At 50.8% G+C, this 17,333-nt stretch overlaps 1 protein-coding gene across 1 annotated transcript; it reads right to left on the bottom strand.

Moving 5' to 3' along the window:
• Positions 1 to 7,574: 7,574 nt before the first annotated feature.
• SLC35E4 (solute carrier family 35 member E4) lies at positions 7,575 to 15,531 on the bottom strand. The gene is made up of 2 exons (XM_037510892.2): positions 14,430 to 15,531; positions 7,575 to 9,837 (listed from the first exon to the last, which is right to left on the bottom strand). The coding sequence occupies exons 1-2, from the start codon at positions 15,046 to 15,048 to the stop codon at positions 9,404 to 9,406; spliced, it is 1,053 nt and encodes a 350-aa protein (XP_037366789.1). The 5' UTR covers positions 15,049 to 15,531; the 3' UTR covers positions 7,575 to 9,403.
• Between the last annotated feature and the right edge of the window lie 1,802 nt (positions 15,532 to 17,333).

The raw sequence follows: 17,333 nt of genomic DNA, 5'->3' as shown, positions 1-17,333 counted from the left end.
CAAAAAACCTATCATAAATTGAAAATATAATTGGAAAATGTAGTTAATTCACCTAACCCACTGAACACCATGGCTTAGCCTGGCCTACATTATCCGTGCTCAGAACACTTAGATTCCAGTACACTGTCAAGTATCGGCTGTCTGTCCTCTTGATCTCATGACTGACTAGGAGCTGCAGTTCACTGCTTCTGTCTGGTATTGTAAGAGATATTGTACTCATATTACCAGCCTGGAAAAGAACAGAATTCAATGTTTAGTTTCAACTGTATACTATTGCTGTTGCACGATGGTAAAGTCGAAAAAATAATAAGTCAAATCATTGTAAGCTGCCACCAATATATATATTCTAATTTCCCTGGAGATGACCTCCTTAGAACTGTGTGTTTAATTTCTAAGTAATTGGAAATTTTACAACCATCTTTATGTTATTGATTTCTAGTTCATGGCCAGAGAACATACATATTTCATTTGTTTTTCATTTGCTAATGTTTAGTTTATCATGTAGTTCTATCTTGGTGAAGTCTTCTTTGGGGGAAAAAAACATTATTTTAGGTGGAGTGTCTCATAGGGAGTGTCTCATAGTTGTTAATTAGGACCAGTTGATTTGCAGCGGTTTCAATTCTTGTATATTATTCTGCTTTCCTGTTTACTTCTTCTACGGAATACTAAGAGAAGAGTATTGAGTGCCCAACTAATAGTGAGCAAATTTATCTACATCTCCTTTCAATTTTGCTTTTTTGCTTCCTGCATTTTGAAGCTTGGTTCTTAGGCACATCATATTTAGAATTGTTGTCTTTTCATGTTGTGCTGACCCTTTCATGAAATGCAGAGTCTCTGTCTGTCTTATTTTTTGGAAGTTTATTTTTTCTGATATTATCAGTCACTCCAGTTTTATTTTGACTAGTGTCTGTATATAAACACTTCTTACTTCTTACATGATATATCTTCTTATATTCTTTTAGTTTTAGCCTACTTGTATCATTATAAGTGCATTTCTTGTATTAACTGTATGCTATAGAGTGTTGGTTGTTTGCCTTTGTGATCTCTTGGATCTAGTTTGATACATACATACACATATATACATGTGTGTGTATATAGATATCTCCAGTTTTTTTTTAAATGATATTTTCAGACCATAACCACAGATATTTGGGTTTAGGTCTACCGTTGTTCTCTGTTATTCTGCTCTGTTTTTCATTCCTCTCTTTCCATTTTCTTGCCTTCTTTTACACTATTATTATTTTAAAGTATTCCATTTTAATTTTGTATGTGTTTTTTAGAGGTTATACTAGAGAGTATAACATATATATATTTAACTTTTCATAATTTCTTAGAATTAATATCTTACCACTTCACATTGAATGTAAAAACCATATCACCATGTAGATCCTTTTACCATCCCGTTGAGTCATAGTTGTGAAATACAGGATATCTGCATATGTTACAAATGCTATCATACTACTATAATTTTTGCTTTCAGCTGTCACATGCATATTAAAAAATGTAAGAGAATAGTTGTGATTTTTATTTCTCTTTACTTCTAAATTCTAAGTTTCTCTTTGGTACCACTTATTTTTCATCTGAAGAAATTCCTTTAACATTTCTTTTAGAGGAGATCTGCTGGAAGTGAATATTCTTAGCTTTTCTTCATTTGAGAATTTGTTTTGTTTTCTTCCTGGTGATTCTTTTAACCAGTGTGGACTTCTTGATTGATGATCTTCTTTCCTTTAGCACTTAAAAAATGTGTCATTTCCTTCTGGCCTCCACGGTTTCTTATTAGAACCCCACAGTCATTACAATGGTTGTTTCCCAATTGTTAATACCACATTTTTCTCTTCCTGCTTTCAAGATTTTCTCGTCTTTGATTTCCAGCAGTTTGATTATGATATACCTAGGCGTGGATTTCTTTATGTTAATCCGCCTGGGGTTCGCTGATCCCCTTTCAACAGACTTGAGATATTTTCAGCTGGTATGTAACAGAGTTTTTTGTACCAGATTTTCTAATTCTGTGTCTGAAAACATGAACTCTACACTTTATCTTATTGTTCCACAAACTCTCATGGCCCAATTTCTTTTTAAATTCCTCTCTGTAGTTCATATTTGATAATATCTTAGTATTCTCATTTTGCTGTAAGAAATTACCACAAAGTTAGTGGCTTAAAACAATACCTGTGTATTATTTCACAATTTTTGTAGGTCAGCGATCTGGTTGGGCTTGACTGGGTTCTCTGCTAAAGGTCTCACAAGACAAAAATCAAGGTGTTTCTAAGGCTGATGTCAAGTGCATTTTTTAAAAAGATTTATTTATTTATGATTACAAGAACTGGGGTACAGGCCAGAGGTGTGGGAGGTGAGAGGATTCACCAGAGACAGAATGGGGAGCAGAACAGGCAGGTAGACCGAAGTACACGGTTGAGGGGTGCAGCGGGCAAGTCAGTAGAGGTCTCTTGCGCCATGTGGACAGCTCCATCGCCGGGGATTGAACTTGCACTGCAGAGGCTACGGACAGTTTCACAGCACTGTACTCAACCCCTTGTGCCACCAGGGAGGCCCCCAAGTGCATTTTTTACTGGAGGTGCTGGGCAAGAGTCTCCTTCCTAACTCATTCAGGTTGTTGACCAGATTGAGTTCCTTGTAGTTGTAGGACAGAGGACCCCAACTTTCTACTGCCAACTAGGAGCGGTCTTTTCTCTGAGCAGCTGCCCACATTCCTCCTAATGTTGTTCTTGTGGCTCCTCCAGCAATGACAGGCTGAGTCCCTCCCATTTTTTGAATATTCTGATTTTCCTTCACTGCATCTCTCTGAATTGAGCCAGAAAATAATCCCTGCTTTTAAGGATTCATGTGATTAGACTGAACCTACCCAATAATTCAGATAATTCTAATTTTAAAGTCCATAACCTCAATTGCAACTGCAAAGTGCCTTTTGTCATGTGAAGTAACGCTCATATTTTCCAGGGAATAGGGCATGGGTATCTTTGGCAAGGGTGAGCATTCTGTCTGGCGCAGATAATTTCTATTGATCTGTCTCCAATTCACACACTGTTCTATTCTGCTAATGAGGGCATCCAGTATATTTTCAAATTTTGATTATTACATGTTCTCAATTCCCATATTTCTATTTGATTATATTCTGTATCTTTTATTTCTCTGCTGAGATTTTCTTTTAGTTCTAATGTCTTTCTGGTATTTCCAACATCTTGGGTCATCTCAGTATTCAGACTCTTGATTTTCTGTATGTAATTTTGAATTGTATCCTGGACATTTTGAATATTATAAGGCCCTAGGTCTTAAATACTATGGAAAATGTTGAGGTTTTGTTTTAGGAGGCAATTGACTCATTTACGTAAGGTTTGGATCTGCCTCCTGGGGTCTGTGAAAAACAAGATAAGAGGGCTCCAAAGAAGTCACTTATGCTAAGCCCACATCATCACACTGAGAAATAACTATAGTTTTGGCTCTCCCAGAAATGTGGTCTTAAACCAGTCAGTCAGGAATCACCTGACCGGCATTAGTGAGGTCATCTGCCTGCTAGTCCCCAGCCATCCCCTGAAGGAAAGTTACCTGCAATAACCAATCCACTTATTTTTGCCTAGTGTAATTAATGTCTTTACTCTTGCTCCTTTCTGCCCATAAAAGTCATTTTTGTACAGCTCCTCAGAGCTCTTTTATACCTGTTAGATTGAACGGTGCCCAATTCATGAATTATTGAATAAAGCCAATGAGATCTTTAAATTTTACTCAGTTGAATTTTATTTTTTAACAGGGCCATAGTTCCAATATCAATTCAGTTTCCAAAACTTTTACAGAACCATCCTAAACTTTGGCCACTCGGGGGCCAATCTGAAATCTGGGAGTTCTACCTAAAACAGTCTAATTCTCAGAGTCACTGGAATACTGCTTAGGCATCCAGGCATATTAGCAGAGAAGTTCACGAACAACTTTGTGGAATCCATTTCTCAAGCTCCCTCCTCTTCACTATCTCCTCCAGCCTATCCAGTTTTCAAGATCACCTTCTTCCCATCCCAGTGCACCCCCACATCCTCCTCCTGGAAAATCAGATCCTTTAGTCTCCATGCTCTGCCATATACGTTCTGTGACTAGGCTGCTCTGAGTTCAAGTGATGGAAAAAAGTCAATGGACCTTCCCCCCATCACCCACACACCCCTTAACCCCCAACCCTGTCCCAACACATACACACTTATAAGCCACAATTCTTTGGTTCAGAGACAAGGAGTCCCCACAGAATTTTAGGTGCTTTCCCAGCTGCCACTGCGGCTGCGCAGTTTCACCTTCTTTAAGAGGCTTGCCTGGGGGCAGGGCCAGAGAAAAGCAGTAGGGTTAGGGTTAAGTAGGATTTCCCTCACCCTCTATGTGAAAGGGCCCTCCTCCTTACTCCTCAGACCATAAAGCCAGGGCTCCCTTGGAGGCCTGGCTTTCTGTGGCCATTGTACAGTTCAGGATTCACACTGCTTTTGAGACTAGGCCAGGAGACACAGGAATAATAAGCCAAACAGGAAACCAGCCACCAGAGTATTTATACCTCAAGTTCTGATTCTTTCCCAATCCACCTGCTACCGTTTCTTTTTCAGAGTCCTCAGATTGCTGCTTCATGCATTCTGCTCAGGTTTTCAGTTGCATTCAGGAGGAAAGACAGACTATATTTATCCTATCTTACTCAGAACTAGAGCACTAAGAAATTTATTTTTAAAAAAATACATGCTCATTTGTGGAAAAAGGAAAGCAAATCCTTTCCAACCACAGTATTTCTATTTTCAAGCAGTAACCAAGTCAACATTTTGGTATTGTGGTATATTCCTTAGAATTTTTTTTTTTCTTTCATAGTTGAGAAAATAAGGTGTTGGATTCTCCTTTAAAATATATTTAATATTCAGAATGGGATGTGGTAGGTAGGACCAGGGTTTCATATTCTAAGTGGGGGAGGTTGAGGTTGGGGACTCTTGAGAGGGTCCAAGTCCTTTTCTCAGTTTATTTCAGGCTCAGACTAGAGTGGCTTTTCACTCAGCAAACCTAGGAAGAAGGTAAATTTGGGGTATATTGGAGGCTCCTGAAATTTCCCTCAAAGATCTCTGTTGAGATGCAGATGTCATTACAAACCCCAGGTAGGTCTTGACCCTAAAGCACACAGCCCTATTCTGCCTTCATATAGCTATAGCCCCACAGCACCTGCCAACACTGGCTGCAGCCTCATGGGAAACCATGAACCAGGGTCACTCCACTCAGTCATCCCCAAATTACCGTTCCACAGAAACTGTAAGGTAATTCATATCTATTGCTTTAAACCATAATGTTGGGGGGTAATTTGTTACCCCAAATCAATACAATCGATGCCACTCTGTGGTGAGCATGCTGGAGACACCATCTCAATGGTCTCCTGCTGACCTGGGTGGTCACCTGCTCACCTGGGAGGCAATAATAGCTTTTCCCTCATCTCTCTGCCGCCTGGCTCAGGCCCCTCTCGTGTCTCCTCCACATAATGTCCCAGCCAAACTGCAGGTCCATTATCAAGCATGTTTATTGCACATCATGACCCTTGTTTGCTCCAAACCCTCTATAGCAGCTCTCCATTGCCCTTCATTAAGTATTTTGGGTTATTTCCAGGAAGTATTTACAACTGAGCAGAAACTGTGTAATGGTGGAGCCTTGGGCATTCCAAGACTGATTTAGGAGCAGATTAGGGAGCAAGAAGAGTCCTTGTTTGCTTAGGCCCCCTGGAATGACAATCCAAGGGCCCCTGGGGAGGATGGGAGGGGTGCCCTGGCAGCTGGGGCTGAGACAAGGCAGCAGCTTTGTTCTGAGTCCACGATGGCAGGATGCCCAGCACAGACCCAGCATCCCTGGCTTCCTCCAAGGCAGGGCAAGGGGGTGGGGAGCTGGGGTGTCCGTCCTGCTTTGTTCCATCTCTCCCCGCAGGAGCATGCCCTGGGGGCTCTCGCTGTGATGTAGAAGGCTAGGGAAATGGGGGTGGCCAGTAGAGCATTAAAGCTTTGAGGAGGGGGCCTCCCCAGTGGCACAGCAGTTGAGCGCTGGGTTGCGAAGCTGCCCGCAGCCTCCGCGGCGCCGGTTCGATCCCCGGCTGCTCCCCGGCCACCGGAGGAGGGTCCCACATGGTGCGCAGACCTCTCCTGCCGCCCGCTGCTTCCCTCAGCAGTGTATTTCATCGATCTGCCTGTTCTGTTCCCCGCTCTGGCTCTGGTGAATTCTCTCACCCTCCTGCGCTTCTGACTGTACCCAGTGCTTGTATAAACAAACAAATAAATAAATAAATCTTAAAAAAGCTTTGAGGAGGGAATGGGGAGACGTCTGTAATAGGTCAGTCTGCAGCGCTTGTCAGTTTGCAAACATGTCTTGCAGGCGCTATTGCTCAGCACTCAGGGCACATGAACCTCCTGCAGCCTCCAGGAGCTATACTGGGTTAGGGTCTCACTTGAACCCGGGATGGTCCTTGCCCAGGGTTTCTCGGCTTAGACATCCCAGAGCGGGGATCTGAATCAACATCTTACTCCAGACGGCCTACTCTTGACTAGTATTCTCTTCTGCTTTGTCCACACGAAGCGCTGTGCCAGTGCAGGGAGGCAGCTGTGAGCAGGACGGTTGTCCCAGCCCTCCCGGAGCCCAGTCCTGTGGGAATCTGTAAACCAGTTCTGGAAAGTGCTCAGGTCCTGACTGGGAAAGCGGAGGGAGCTGGGGTCACCCGACTCTAAACTCAGCTTGCTGTGGGGCATTATTTGAAGCAAGGAAGGTCACTACTGGTGCCCTAAGTCCCCAGCAAGGACTGATGCAAAAAGTGAAGTTCCGAAGGGGGAGGTGACTTGCCTGTGGCAGGAGGAGAGCCTGGAGGGACAGTGGCAGGTTCATAGGAATCACCCAGCAAGCCCTTCCCACTAGTTATCCTGGTGATCCCCAGGATCACTCCCCAACTATACTCTCAGGCCAGGAGAGACAGGTCACACATGAGTAAGGACCAGCACGCGAACTCAGGATTTCTGACTCCCAGTCCAGTGCTCTCTGTGCCCTCTGCTGCAAGGAGTGACAGGGAGGGCTTTAACATTGACCCTGAGGTAGTCACCCCAATGTCAGATGACAAACCAACCCCAAAGCCAAGCACAGCTCCAATGAGCCCCTGTCCCCTGCCACAACCACCAGGGCAGGCTTTGATCTCCCAGGAGGCTCACTATGGAGCCAAGCATTCCATAGGGTCCAGGGGTCTGGGTGAGGTACATAGGGAGGCTCCTTGTTACAGCCGTGGACCCCCTTGAATGGGGAAGCGTCCTGAGTCACCAGGACAGTCTGCACACCCAAAACCATCTGTCCCTCTGTTCTGCCTGACCAAACATCAGAGTGGAGTCGAGAGGTGCTGGGACTGGGCCAGAGGCATCTCTGACTCACAGGGAGGGTGGGTAGTGAGTGAGTCAGCCTGGGCCCACTTCCCCTCCGCAAGCCCAGTGTGGGCTAGGCTGGTGCCCAAAAACCCTGTGTCTGTTTTCCCTAGGCCAGGTGCCTCCCAGGCCATCACTGTCCCCGCCCCCAGGCTTGGGATGAGCCTCCATGCAGTCCCGCCTCCCACTGGGGAGCACAGGAACCCTCCACAAATGCTGGCTACATGAAGGAAGGGCTGAGGACCCTGAGCCCCAGCCCCAGCCTGGTCTATCTCCCATAGTCATGCAGAGAGGGAAGACCAAGTCCATGGCCATTTTCCAGATCAGCCTAGAACCTCAGAGTGGGTGGATAACTAGCCGAAAAGAGAAACCAAGCCAAAGAGAGAAACCAAGTTAGCTGGCACTGTCATGCCCTCCTCACCCCTCGCCCTGACCACCAGGCTCCTCGTTCGGATCCTCTCTATAGGCATCAAAAGCCCCATTTTTCAGATAAGGGAACTGGGGTTCAGAGAGGGCAGGCTACCTACCCGAGGTGCACAGTGAGGTGGGCAGAGTTAGATCCCAGGTCTCCCCACTTCAGGATGGCTGGGGACTTATCATTTTAATGGGCAACCAGGTGGAGGAGTTAAGTACACATACCCCAGGAAAGGTTGAGTTTTGGCCAGCTGTTTAGGGAGGCTCTGGGCTAGCTCTAGGGGTTAGCACACCTGACCCAGGCCCTTTACATGGCAGCCCTCTTCCCCTGCAAGGCCAGGTCTCCAGGCCCTCCCTGCTGGGTACTTCTTCCTCTGTGAGGTCACCCAACTCCTTGCCCTGGACACTGCCCCTTGTCAGGAGCCTTCCTTCATCAGGCTTCCTTTTTTTGGCTTTTCTTTTAAAGGAAAGTTCCATATTTGGGTTTTCTCCCCCAGACAAGGCTTTGACCATGAGAAGAGTAAAGGATGCCAGACCGAAGGAACAGCATACCAGACAGAGGGAACTGCATACCAGACAGAGGGAACAAGCATGTATGGAGGCTCCACTGTGCAGGCCTGGGGGACAAGAAGGAAGCTGGTGAGGCTGGATGGTGGAGCCAAAGGTGGGAGAAACAAGACAGGAGCCTGAGGGCCTTGTGGTCCACAGCAGGAAGCTCTGACTTTGTCCTAAAAGCAGTGGAGCCATAGAAGATGTGTGATTTGGAAAGACTCCTTGGGGCTGGCTGGAAGATGGAGTCTTCCAGATGGAGAATGGATCAGATCAAAGAGGAAGGGGAGGGGCCAGATCAAAGAGGAAGGCGCCGCTACCCAGAAGGTGGGCAATGGCAGCCTGGCCAGTGGGAAGATTTTAGGGAACAGGTCTAAGCTGGGGGCCTGCACAGACCACAATGGGTAAAGCAGAATGCCCTAGTTGTTGTGGGTGGCCAGAGGTCAGTGGGCCATTGCTGTTTCTCTTACTTCCTTGACTGTAGCCCTGAGGAATGACACAAGAGTACAAGCAAAAATAGTTTATTTGAGGATGGAAGACCCAAAACTGGGGGGCCCAGGGGTGAGGCCACAGCAGCTACCTGGAATTGGAACAGATGACCCCATTCCCCGGGGAAGCCCACAGCAAAGAAGCCCATCCCTGGGCCCCCTAGCTGCCTCCCCGCTTCCTGGAAGGATTGTGCAACCACCATGCATCATCATCGGCCTCCTCCGAACTTGGTGAGTTTTCAAAATTTGGCCTACAACTTGCAGTGGTGTCGATCCTAATTGTGATGATTACCCTGACAAGCGCAGTGATGTGCCAGCCTTGGACCCACCATCCAGTGGTGAGTAAGCCCTATGACAAGGAGAGGCAGGCAGAGATGGGGGTGGGTCTCTGGGAGTCCCCATTCCAGCCTCCAGCGTGACCCTTCCGGAAGGGCGTCCCCCACCATGGCCCAGAGGTGGCGGCTGCCAGCTCTCCACTTTTCTCACAGTCACTGGCCAAGGTCAGACTCAGGCTGGGGCTGTACCAGGTGGCCCGTGAACTTCCCTCAGGTCTCAGAGACCCTTGTCAGGCTGGTCCCTCCGCCACAAGCCCCGGCGGGCAGCCCAAGAGGTCACAACCTCACAGTTGTGATAAAGGAACATTCCTGAAAGGGTGAGTGCAATACCCACATAGCTGAGGGCGCTGAGGCGGCTGCCAAACAGAAGCCGGGACAGGATGAGGTTGCCCACGACAGTGAGGTTGCCCAGGACGTGGACGGTGAGGGCAGAGGTGAGGGCCAGCAGGGAGAAGCTGGCCAGGTTGTAGAGGATGGATAGGAGGCAGCTGAGCAGGATACAGGCCCAGAGGCGAGAGTCAGTGGGAGCTGGCGGCAGCGCCACGCCAGCCTCCAGCACCAGAGTTGCGCCCGCCAGCAGGCAGAAGCTGGGCAGCGAGGTGGCGTACAGCAGGGTCACCGCATCCAGCCTCTCCTCCTGCAGCAGGGCACCTGCAACCAGGACAGCGGCTGTCAGCACCGGGTGGGGAGACAACCCCCCGCCTTGAGAGTCCAGGATAACCTCCACTGCCCATCCTCCCCACTCCCCCACTTGGTTACACGGAGGTCAGAAATCCAGAGTCAGGCCACCTGAGTTGTGACCTCAGTCCACTTCGAATTAGCTGTGACCTAGCACTTAACCTCGGTGAGCCCCAGTTTCCTTTATCTGCAAAGGTGGATGCTAATAAAATAGATCATTTGCACGAAGCCTTTCTAAGATAAGTGCTCAGTAATGTAAAGCGATAAAATAATGAGTATACTAAAAGTAAATAAAGCAGGTGTCACCCACTTCCCACAGACTGAAACAAGAACTCCTCCCCCACAAAAAAACCTTCAAGGGCTCCCCAGGCTCTGCCTGGAGAAAAAGTCTTAGGTTCCTAACCAGCTATGAAGACCCTGTGCCAACGGGCACTCTCCCACCTTTCTTGGGGTCAGCCCTGACTGTACCCATCAGGACCCCACAGGGCAGTTCCCACCCCCATAGCAGGGACAGGCTGGCAGAGGGTCCCAGCTCTGCCACTTACAAGCAATATGGCCTTTACATTAAAAAAAAAGTTTTAAAATAATAACTTGTTGGTGTTAGAATGGTGGGTCCATTCATTGCTTCATTTACTTATGACCGTTGAGATGATAAGGGAACAAGGAAGCCATTGATTGCACTTGGCTGTCACTCTTTATAAGTTTCACATCTTTGGCTGTCAAGACTGGGGCTTATGGAGATGAATCCAGGTGGAAAAGGAAACCTTTTAGACAAACACATGCAATTTGCAGCAACATAGATGGCACTGGAAGGGATCATGCTCAGCGAAATAAGCCAGAAAGAAAAAGAAAAATACCGGATGGTCTCACTCATAGCAGGAATCTAGAAAACTTAAATAAGGGACCAGGAAAATGAATAACTATAAGAAAGAAAATATCAAAATCAACAAACAACTATGAACCAGAGACACTCTATGGGGGGTGGGAGACGGGGAAAGGAAGGCTTGGGGTCAAAATAAGGGGGTTGTAATTGTATGGGGAATATAAAAATATAATTTAAATAAAAATAAAAAAAACAAATTTTTTAAGTTGATCCCAGAAAAAAAAAATTAATTAATTAATTAAAAAAAAAAAAGGAAACCTTTTATCTTTGCAAGAACAGCAGGGATCCTATCACCTCCTTGCACATGTGTGAGTGTGCGTGTGTGTGTACACAATACTGCCCAAATGGTTCACAAAAAAAGTAGTGCCGTCATTAAAGCCGCAGCTCAGATATAGTGAGTGTTGGCAGGAGGGCAATGAAGACGTGGGGCCTTCTCCAAGTTTCAGTGCAGAGATGAGTAATGAATGCAGGCCCCCTCCCAGGGCTCTCTGAGGCACTATGCATTTTCTGACACACACTTTCCAAAGTGTCACAGAGATGCTTACTCATAAGCTATGCTTAGAATAGGAAATCTTCTTTCTCTCAATTTCATTCTGATGTTTGGCTTTGTTCTCTAGGCAACAGTCCTTCCAGCTCTAGCATTTCTAGAAATGAGCAGATAATTGGAATGCCTCCTGCTCTTCCACTCCAAATTTAGCATTGTTACAAGCTGCCTGTGGCCTGCGTGTTAATGGTACAATCACTGGAAGGAGTTTAAATTTCAGGTGAACTTCACCTTTGGAAAATTCCCCCCTCTGTGAGATAGTCAGGCAGGAAGGTTCCAGCTCCCCCACCAGCCCTGCACCCCACCCTTCCTGCACCCCAGGAAATTGCAATGATGCTCTGCCAGAGAGGACTCAGCCCACATAAGGCCCCTCAAATTCCAGCCTGTTGTCCTGCCTCTTCAGCGACCTCTCCCGTGCCAGGGCCTCCATTCCCCACCCCAGCTCTCCATTTCAATCTTTCCTTCTCCAAAGGCATTTTTTTTTCCCAGCATCTGAACACATCCGAGCTTCTGCCTGTTCTCTGGACCCTGTTCAGCTTGCTACTGGCATACCCCATCTCTGTTCTTCACTAGCTGTGTGATATCAGGTAAGTCACCCTCTCTTTCTATCTGTCTCCTTGTGTGTGGCATGGAGAAGGTGACCAGAGTCCCCTCACAGGGGTGTGTGCAGTGCTGAGCACAGCCTTGGTGCCCAGTTAACTGCTCACCACAGTGGCTGTTTTGGCCTCCCACACTCTGCTCCTGCTGGCTGATACCCCATGCCCTGACAAAGCAGACTTCCTGTTCCCACAATGCTCTTTCCTGCTCTGGCCGAAAAAAGAGCTGGGCATGGTGCGTGCCCATGGAGAGGGTTCAGTAACTGTTGTTACTTTTATTGCATGATCGTTCACTTCTCTGTGCAAGCCTCCACTCCTAGGCAGTCTTCTCTGGTCTTTAGAAGAAGTACCCACACCATGCCTGTGTGCATTTTGGGTCCAGAGCTTGTCTCCTGCTATTGTGATCTCTGCTTCTGATGTGTCCCCCACCATACTGAAATCTCAGAGTAGATGGATCAGGTCAGGTTGTTCCCTGATACAGGTAAGTCCAGCTGAGAATAAGCTCAGCAAAACAGCACCCTAATTCTAAGCCTTTTTGTGAGTGGGAAGGTACCATCACCCTTCTCCCCAAATAGGCCCCCTCGGCCTAAAATTGACCCAAGTAGGAGGGTAGCCTGGGTGTTCCTCTTCCTAGACTCTCATCTCCTACTCACATGAAGTCTACTCTCAGGAAAGAAGCTTATATCAGTCAGTAACACTCTAGTCTAAATCTGCCTGGTGCTTTCCCTCTAGGGCATTTAGAAATAGAAGCCTCCTCTTATCCAAAACCCATCTCTCTACCTAGCTCCAGTCTGTTTCTCTGTAACTCTGTTGCTTCTTAAGCTCCCTTAGCACCCTAATCATGTCGCCTAGCCAGTCTGCCAATTCTACTGTCAGAGTCATTAATAAATCCAGTTTTTAAAGAGTACCTGTCCTGTGCCAGGTGCTAGAGACATGGAAATGCCCAAAGTCAGCCCACACCTCTCACAGTTCCTGTCTGGGGGGAGCAGACAGTAACCAAGTGGTTATTATACAGGGCAGTTGGGGGTCATGATTGGGGAAGCTGAGGGTGCTGTGGAACTTAGAGCAAGCAGCCAACCTGCCTCAGGAGTCAGGCAGTTGACAGCTGGGAGAAAAGGAGGGAAGTGGCAGAGAAGCAGCCTGATGCCAAGCACCTGCCACTCTGTGCCCATGTGCCTGAAGCCTTGCTGGCCAGAGCCTGTCCTGCAAGCTGGGACTCCCCCTGGGTGAGGTGCACTGGGCCTCTCAGTAGGCCAGGGCCTTCCCAGCCTTGTGGCCCTGCCAAGGAAGGGGGTAGCCTTTGGGTCAGGTTTCCTACTGCCAACTCATGCCCAGAGCTCATACCCTAGCTCAGTCCCTACCTCTCATATAACCTGAGGGTGAAAATAGAACTGTGCTTTGGCCCTGTCTCGGGTCTGGGAGGATGAAAACAGAGCATCTGAAGATGCCAGGGCAGGACTGAGCTCTGACCTCATCTCTCCCTGACTGCCCCTAACCCCAGCCCAGTGCTGGGAGCAGCCCCTTCCTACGGCAGGCCTGGGTCACAGGATTTCTGAGTTGGAAAGAGCAAGTGGTCCCAAGAAGTCTATCAATTCCAATTCTCACCCACTGAAGGATGGGGAGACTGAGGCCCAGATAGGACTTGGACCTGCTCAAGGTTACCCATCACGTATAAGCAAATGTGTGGGTAGGACCCAGGTTGCCCCATCCCAAGCGGGTACCCTAGCCTCCTCCATATTTCCCTTGGATTGAGGCAGAGAGAAGGTGGAGGCTGTGATTCAGACACCGTTTAGTAGTACAGGCAGGAAAGTGCCCGCCACCCTCAGACAGTGATTTAGTAGGGTCTCAGCCTGGAGCTTCCATCCCACCCTCCCCTTTCATCAGAGTCAAGGTCTGGAGCACGTGGACCTGGAATTACATGAACCAGCAGTGTGACCCTGGACAAGCCATGAACTTCTCTGGGTCCCAGTTCCATCATCTGGTTGCCATGACGACCGGGGGTCAGTACCCAGCAAGGGACCTGTTACACTGCAGCTTCCATTAAACATTAGGCCTTCCCAGATTTAGCCAACCCCTGCCTTCCAAATCTCAGCTCACTTGCCAACTTCTCCCTCCCTGGATCCCACTGGCCTGCCTCTGGTCCCCCACCTTACGCCACGCCACTTGCACAACATTGAACTCGATGCTTGGGTTCAATCAAATATTGCCTCTGCTGCTCATTAGTCACAGTGAGGCAAGCCCCTCTGCCTCTCTGTCAAATGGGCACAATAGAGCACCTTCCTTGATCAGGGCTGTGTGGAGATCCAGTGTGATAAAGGGCTTGGCAACACGGGAAACACAGGTTCATAGCAACTATTACTAAATACTGGTTGGGCCTAAGGAACCTAAGTTTGGAGCCTGGAACTCACTGAGCTGTTGCCCCTTCCTGAGCCTCAGTTTCTTTATCTGTAAAATGGGATAACAGCCATAACCCTCACAGGACCATCCAGGCCACAAAACCACCCCAGCCCCTACCTCCTCAGTCAGTGACCCAGGTACTCACTTTGCTGGATGGACTTGAGGCCACGGAGGCAGGTGGCAGCCAGCAGGAATCCACAGCCGGCGGGGGGTGCCTGGAGCTCCCCGGCCAGGCTGCAGGCAGCACCCAGGCAGAGAGGACCCATGGCGGCAAACTGCAGCGGGTGGTGGCGCCGGCCAAGCAGCAGCGCGGACAGGGCCAAGGTGACCAGCGGCGTGGTGGTGGTAGCCAGCTGCGCCAGGTCCAGGGGCACAGTGCTCAGGCCCACGTTGCCGCAGGCCATGGATGTGCCAAAGGTGAGGCTCAGCAGCAGCACCTGGCGCCGGGCGCGGCCAGGCATGGGGCGCCGGGCCCCCCAGTGGCACGCCAGCGCGGCCGACAGCATGTGCAGCGCGGAGAGCAGCAGCGGCCGCCCGAAGCCATGCACTGTGAAAATCCACTTGTTGAGGCTCGACATGCTGGCTCCCGCCAGCAGCCACACCAGCGCTGCCACGGCCACCCGCGCCCGGCTGGGCCACCCAAGGGCCGGGGGGGTGCCGGGGGGCCACTCCGGGGACCCGGCCACCCGAGCACCGCCTGCCATCACCGCTGCCTCAGCTGAAGTCATCCCGCCGTCATGGTGCTGCAGCAGGCAGCGGCACATCCGTACCAGGGGGGCCCGGGTGGAAGGCCAGCTCCCTAGTGGCCAACTTTGGGCCACCAGGGAGCCCCACTTTGAGCTGGTCCAGATCCCTGTACCTCCTCCTCGGTATCCTTGGGTCCAATTCCTTGTCTCAGACACGTGAGGGCACTTCTTGCGCCAGGCCTGTGCCAGTCAAGGTCCGGAGCTATGCTGCGCGCGCGGCTCCCGCAGGACAGCGCCCAAAGCGCGAGCGCCGGGATGCCAGCTTCTCGGGTGCTCCAGTCTGGCCTAGTCGGCTCCAGGCACCTTTGCCCCGTGCCAGGTGCAGCCTCCACTCTTCTGCCCGCCTGAAGCCCAGCTGCGCTCTGAGATAGAACCCTCCTGCCCCGCTTTCCTTCGATCCAAGCCCTGGGACCTCCTGCGCGCTCAGGCGGTGCCCAGGCCCGGGAGGGGCGATGCAGGTCCCCGCGTCCGGGGGTGCCCAGGAGGAAGCCGCTCGCTGCCCGCGGCGATGCCCAGGCTCGAAGGCCGACAAGCCGGCCCGCGGCAGGCGCCAGCCCGACCCGGCTCCCGCAGGGCCTGCGCGCTAGCCCGGATCCCGCAGCTCGGACTGCGGCTTCGGCCGTGGGAGCTGCGCCCTCCTGGCTCCAGCCTGGGCCTGGCCGCGCGCGCGGGCGTGGCCCCGCGCCCCTCGCCCCGCCCCCGCCGCCTCCCGCGCCCCAACAGGAAAGTTGGGTTGAAACTGCGGCCCCGCCCCTGGCCAGGCCCCGCCCCAGGCCGGGAGGGACGCGTCGCCCCGCCCCGCGCCGCGCGCTCGGGCCCCGCTCCATCAGCTCCGCGGTCCCTCCCAGCAGAGCGGCTGCAGCGGGAGGGGTCAGCCGGGCTGTCTCCCCAACCGGTGGGGGCCGGGCCCCTCCAAGCCCAGTGCCAATGCGAGCCCCCCTCTAGAGATCAGCTCAGGGCGGGAGACACGGGGCTGTCCTTCTCAGGGAACCCAATAAGCACCCCCACCCCCACCTCAGCTTCCAGGAGGGGCCCTTCCGGTGTCCCAGGACCAGCCCGGGCCGCCCGGTCTGTAGTCACAGTTATCCCATAGGACCTCGGCATCCTGCGGTGGGACCACGGCTCTCCGGAGCGCCTCCCTAGCCCCAGCGTCTCCACCCGCTCCCGGCCCAGGGCGGGGTCCCTTTTGGGCCCTCAGAAGGAAGCTGAATCACCATGGTCACCACAGCAGCGGAAGCATCCATTCCCCAGCCCCTGTCCATCCCCGGGGCGCTCGGAGCTGACTCATGGCTGGCCTTCGTGGAACCCCCCTTCGCCCCCAGTCCTGGCAAGAAAAGACAAAGCCCTGGGCGGGGTGGCAGAGTAGCTGGAAACACGCCCTCGCCCTATCTGGGTCTCAGCTTTCCCATCGGAAGGACAGATGCTGTCTGGGACCAGGATCGGATCCACAGCAGAGCCCCAGAGCAGGGCAGCCCTGTCCGGATTCCAGGCCGCAGGCCCGGCCCTCCCTGCGCTTCGGAGAGCAAGTGGGCTAGGCCCTGGGCAGAAGGCCTGGCCCAGCCAAGTGCCCAGAGCCAGCTGCCAACATCTTTCCTGACACTGGCATCCTTCCCTTTGGAAGCCGCTGCCCACTGGGACACGGCGCACCCCTAGTTTATTGTCTGACCAGCAAGTCCTTGATGACAGCAAAGGCTCTGCAGCAACCAGACCCGAAAGGGAGCCCGCTTAGCCCGGTCCGCGGCGCCCTCTGGTGGTCGGATTATAGAATGGCAGCAAGTGTCCCGCAACCCCCGACAAAATTACTGAACTTGATTAAACCCCTCAGCCTCAGAGAGAGAGAACTCCTGATTCAGACGCTCTCCTGTGGGCCCAGAGAGCTGCACCTTTACATTTTCCCCTGGTGATTCTGCCGCCCATTGGATCCTGCAAGTCACTGCTTAATAGGCCCAAATGTAGAGCAGGGGAGCTCCTGGCCAGAGATCAAAACAGATAGGGTTTCTCCAGAAGGGGCTATAGGAGGGAAACTGAGTCAGCAAGGGGCAGCACTCCCTTCCTCCCCCCACACTCCCTGAGGAAAAGGAATCACGACCCCCTAAGGCTTATATTGTTATGTATTTTGTCAACTTTCAAGTTAGGCTCCCTTTAATAAAAACCATAATAATGTAAAAAAATAATAATAATAAACATCCTGACCTTCTCAGATGAGCTGGCAGTGGTTGATGGTGAAAATCTGTCTATACTTCCCCAAAGACTACCACGAAGTGGCCCCCACCTGCCCTGCCTGGTGCGGGGGTGGCTGCGAG

This window comes from Talpa occidentalis, unplaced genomic scaffold, assembly GCF_014898055.3.
Source record: "Talpa occidentalis isolate TD23 unplaced genomic scaffold, MPIMG_talOcc4v2.1 talOcc4.14, whole genome shotgun sequence".
NCBI lineage: Eukaryota > Metazoa > Chordata > Mammalia > Eulipotyphla > Talpidae > Talpa > Talpa occidentalis.
The sequence above is the reverse complement of the archived record's forward strand: the minus strand, read 5'-3'. Positions and strand labels throughout refer to the sequence as shown.